The following is a 3,644-nucleotide window of genomic DNA, read 5'->3' as shown; positions in this document are numbered from 1 at the left end:
TTAGTAAATCAACGTAATTTTTCCGGAAAAAGATGCTCAGTCGTTATTTGGCAAAATCACATTTCATCAAGACATTCAAAAACGTTCCACAAATTCGACAAAACGAATATATTAAAAATTAGAAGACTTCATATTCATTTTTCTTTTTCCTTTTATTCAGAACAAAAATTGCCCACTATTAACATTAAAAAACCATATACAACTTGATAAATCTAACAATTTGTAGCACCTTAGTACAAGTACGTACAAAAATTTTAGAAGTTAACTTCTAGAAATCATAACGATTGCTGCATTCTGAGTTTTTATGATATGCATTTACAGGACATCCTAAATACGACCATGTAACTGCATACACGTAAAATTATTCACAAGTACTTTATATCTTTCTTTGACTGCATCCACCAAAATTTATGCACAAGTTGTACTTACAATGTTTGTTTGACTAATTAGAGATCTCGCCTTACGTTCCCTACCAGCTCACAAAAAGAATACTAATTTACATTTAACACCTTCACTCCCAATCTATGCAAGGGAAGGAAGGAAAACTATGAAGGGGCAGGTAGGGCTATGGAAGAATTTCTCCCTCTTCTCCTTGCAAAATTGCCGCTTCATCTTCTTCCTCCACATAATCGTCCTTTAAGTATAGCCCAAGCTTCTCCAAAGGGTTTCTCAAGTTACCACCACTGATGGCTCCCATTATCGCTTCAAGGTCCTCGAGAACCTCTCGATTCTCATCAATATCGACAGTTTTAACCATCTACACAAGCAAAAAAAGATATAAGCGAAATTAAATTCCTTTAGCGTCCACAAGGCAAATCTTAACACAAATCGCACTAAACCAAGAAACATAAAAAAGAAAAGAAAAAAGGGACCTTTTCTATTGCAATTCTCGCGGCTTCTCTTGCCCTCTTATGCTGCATATTCAAATCCGCCTCTACCCTCATTCGCGAGGCTGCTTCAGCAGCTCTAATTTCTGCTTCAATCTTAGCCTTATCTGCGGAAGGTCAAACATCAAGTGTAAACAACGCATTCCCCAAGGAAGAGAAACACTCGTTCAACACTTGATAAAGTCAGATATCTAAATCAAATTATAGAACAATCTTCAATTTGATTCACAAACAGAACAGTTCCATAGTTCACACAACAGTTCTACATAATTAAGATTTTATGTTCGGCCACATGCCTTGTGTCTCATCTATTGATCATCGAGAAAAAGTTCAATACTACCTAATAGTAGCCCAAAAGGCAAAAATTATGCACTAAAAATTTCACAGGAAGGCAACATTTTAACACATAAATGGGATAGTGCAACATAATACTGGATCAAGATATGCTTAAGATCACCTTCACGCTGCTGCCTTTCCAGTCTTTCCCTTTCTTTCAGTCTATTCACAGGATTAATCTTATTGTGCTGAACAGGAATCAACAGAAACAAAGAAATTAGCAAGTCCACAAAACGAACAGAGCTCAACATGCCTAGTATGTATGACAAAATTTCTGCAAGCAATAATAATACATTACATGATCCAAGAGATTCTGATGTTTAGCTCTGAAGATAGTATCTGAAAAGCGGCTTTTTAGCATTGCAGCTCGCAGAGCCTTGTTTGGCGACATATGAACAAGCGAAGTCCATCCTAAAACAAATATACAAGATACATCAAATCTCCATATCGTCAAGCTTTCAATATTTGGATCTTGGAATTTAGTGAGGCAAATTGACATCATTCTCTTACATCTGGAACTGATACATGCACCTGTCTGTGTGTACAACTCGATGAATTTAGTAGATCCTTTTAGGATTAGTAATCTTAGATTGAAGCTATCCAATTTTTACAATGCGATGGTAATAACAGATTTCATCAGGCCTCACATGAAACAAGACATCTCACTATAGAGAAATAAAATTAGAAAACAATGAGGAAACTTCCCATGAACACCTACTTCAGTAGGTCAATAAGAAAATTTATTAAAATATTATTTACTTAATGCCCTCCCCCCTGGTTGTCTACATGGATCCAAACTGAATGGCGTCATATTTTTATTATGTTCTTTCCCTCAATTTGTCTAATTCGTCCTCATTAGTCCCAAAATACAAATGGAAACTGAGCTGTTTGCACAAGAATATAGCTACCTTCATCAATGGCAGCAGCTGAAGCTGGGGAAGAACCACTTTGCTGAAAGTTGTCTTCGTCTAAAACTCTCTCATGCCCTAAAAATGATTGGCAATGGCATGTCAAAACTCAAATAATAATAAAAATAGGCTAAACAATTGTACATATATTTAACAGATTTTGGTTTTACCATCAGAATCCTGCTTTAATCCTCTTGTATGAGATGGCACGACATCTTTAACCCCACGATCCTAAATGTACAGGGTGACAATCAACAAAAGTTTCACATTGTATAAAATAAAATATTTTAGTACACCAAGAAGAGGCTGAAACTTACAGTTTTAGATTCACCACAAAGATCACGATGAGATGATCTTTCTGAAGAAAAATCAGAAACAAGACACCGAATTAGCTGACAGGTAACATGGATGTAACATACTAAAAGAAGAAATATGAATTTAACTCACCACTGGAAGATGGCTTGACAGAACACCTTCTAAGGCTGCAATGGCACATCAAACTACCACATGTAGTACATTCAACTGCAGGGGAATCAAATGGTTGTTTTCTATTTGCAGCAGCAAAGGCACTTCGATTGCCATTATCTGTATATATGATACATGGCCAATCAGGTCGTGAATAGAACCAGAAAGCACAAAATTTTATTCTGTCATATATCAAACCTTTATGAACAGTTTTCACCAGCACGGGGCATCCACTTTTTCTTGTTCTCGCAGTTGTCATCTTTCCGCTTGATATTTTCACAAGCTCTTTCCTCAAATTTTTCTTTTCCTCCAACGAAAGTGGCCCTCTGTTCACAAGACTGATGCGCACTGAAGCTTTATCAAGGCAAGACAGTGTTGCATTTTGGCCTTTCTTTTCTAGAATCGGCTTTGTATCTTGGCCATTCTTTTCTGTTCCTTCTAAAATGCATAATTGTTCAAGATTTCCGCCCGTGCTCTTCATCTTTGTCTCCAGTAATTTCCATCTACTACAGAAGAGATCATTCAATTCCTTTGCAAAGTTATGGACAAAGTTTCCAGGAGGATTGTACAGCATTGCATTGGAAAATGTCAGCCGCACATCACTAGCAAATTCCTCTACATCAAGGTATTTATTGCCCTCTAGTTTACTTTTTATCGTCCCCAAATCCATTGGTTTAGTGATTATGGAAAAGTAATCAGGAATCTTCAACTTCACAGGATCAACAGGTTGATTGAAAGCAAATCCATGAGGGTGCCCCATCAATAATCTCAATATGATTCCACATTGCTTCTTGAAGCTTTGCTCCATCCTCTGTTTTTTCTCCCTTCGGCACTCAAGGATCACTCCAGGCTTGCGCTTATTAGAGTTGCCTGAAGTAGATTTTCCATTTGCAGTAACTCCTTGTCTGCATTCATTATTCACCATCCCCATCATATTTTCACATGATTTCTCTTCTGATTCATGCCGTATTCCCTTTGAGGTGATTTTGAACTTTATGCTCCTCTTCACAGTATCAGCTGCCATAGTAGAGAACTGCAAGTGCGGAAG

General features: G+C 37.1%; 1 protein-coding gene across 1 annotated transcript; it reads right to left on the bottom strand.

Annotated features, from left to right (window-relative positions):
- Positions 1–178: 178 nt before the first annotated feature.
- LOC111370881 (transcription factor GTE12-like) lies at positions 179–3,638 on the bottom strand. Its single transcript, XM_022992783.1, has 9 exons — positions 2,795–3,638; positions 2,579–2,716; positions 2,449–2,489; positions 2,302–2,362; positions 2,132–2,209; positions 1,522–1,634; positions 1,345–1,411; positions 873–994; positions 179–757 (listed from the first exon to the last, which is right to left on the bottom strand). Exons 1-9 carry the CDS (start codon positions 3,618–3,620, stop codon positions 566–568), a joined length of 1,638 nt encoding a protein of 545 aa, XP_022848551.1. The 5' UTR covers positions 3,621–3,638; the 3' UTR covers positions 179–565.
- Positions 3,639–3,644: the final 6 nt, after the last annotated feature.

This window comes from Olea europaea, chromosome 21 (assembly GCF_002742605.1).
Source record: "Olea europaea var. sylvestris chromosome 21, O_europaea_v1, whole genome shotgun sequence".
Classification (NCBI taxonomy): Eukaryota; Viridiplantae; Streptophyta; class Magnoliopsida; order Lamiales; family Oleaceae; genus Olea; species Olea europaea.
Note: the sequence above shows the minus strand (reverse complement) of the source record. Positions and strands in the feature narration are given on the sequence as shown.

Bases quoted from the DNA above. Each gene is read 5' to 3' on its own strand.
- LOC111370881 (XM_022992783.1), bottom strand. From the start codon at position 3,620: ATGGCAGCTGATACTGTGAAGAGGAGCATAAAGTTCAAAATCACCTCA. The intron at 2,210-2,301 runs GTAAAACCAAAA...AATCATTTTTAG, and splicing joins ATTAAAGCAGGATTCTGATG to GGCATGAGAGAGTTTTAGAC. The intron at 995-1,344 runs GTGATCTTAAGC...GACCTTCCGCAG, and splicing joins GGAAAGGCAGCAGCGTGAAG to ATAAGGCTAAGATTGAAGCA.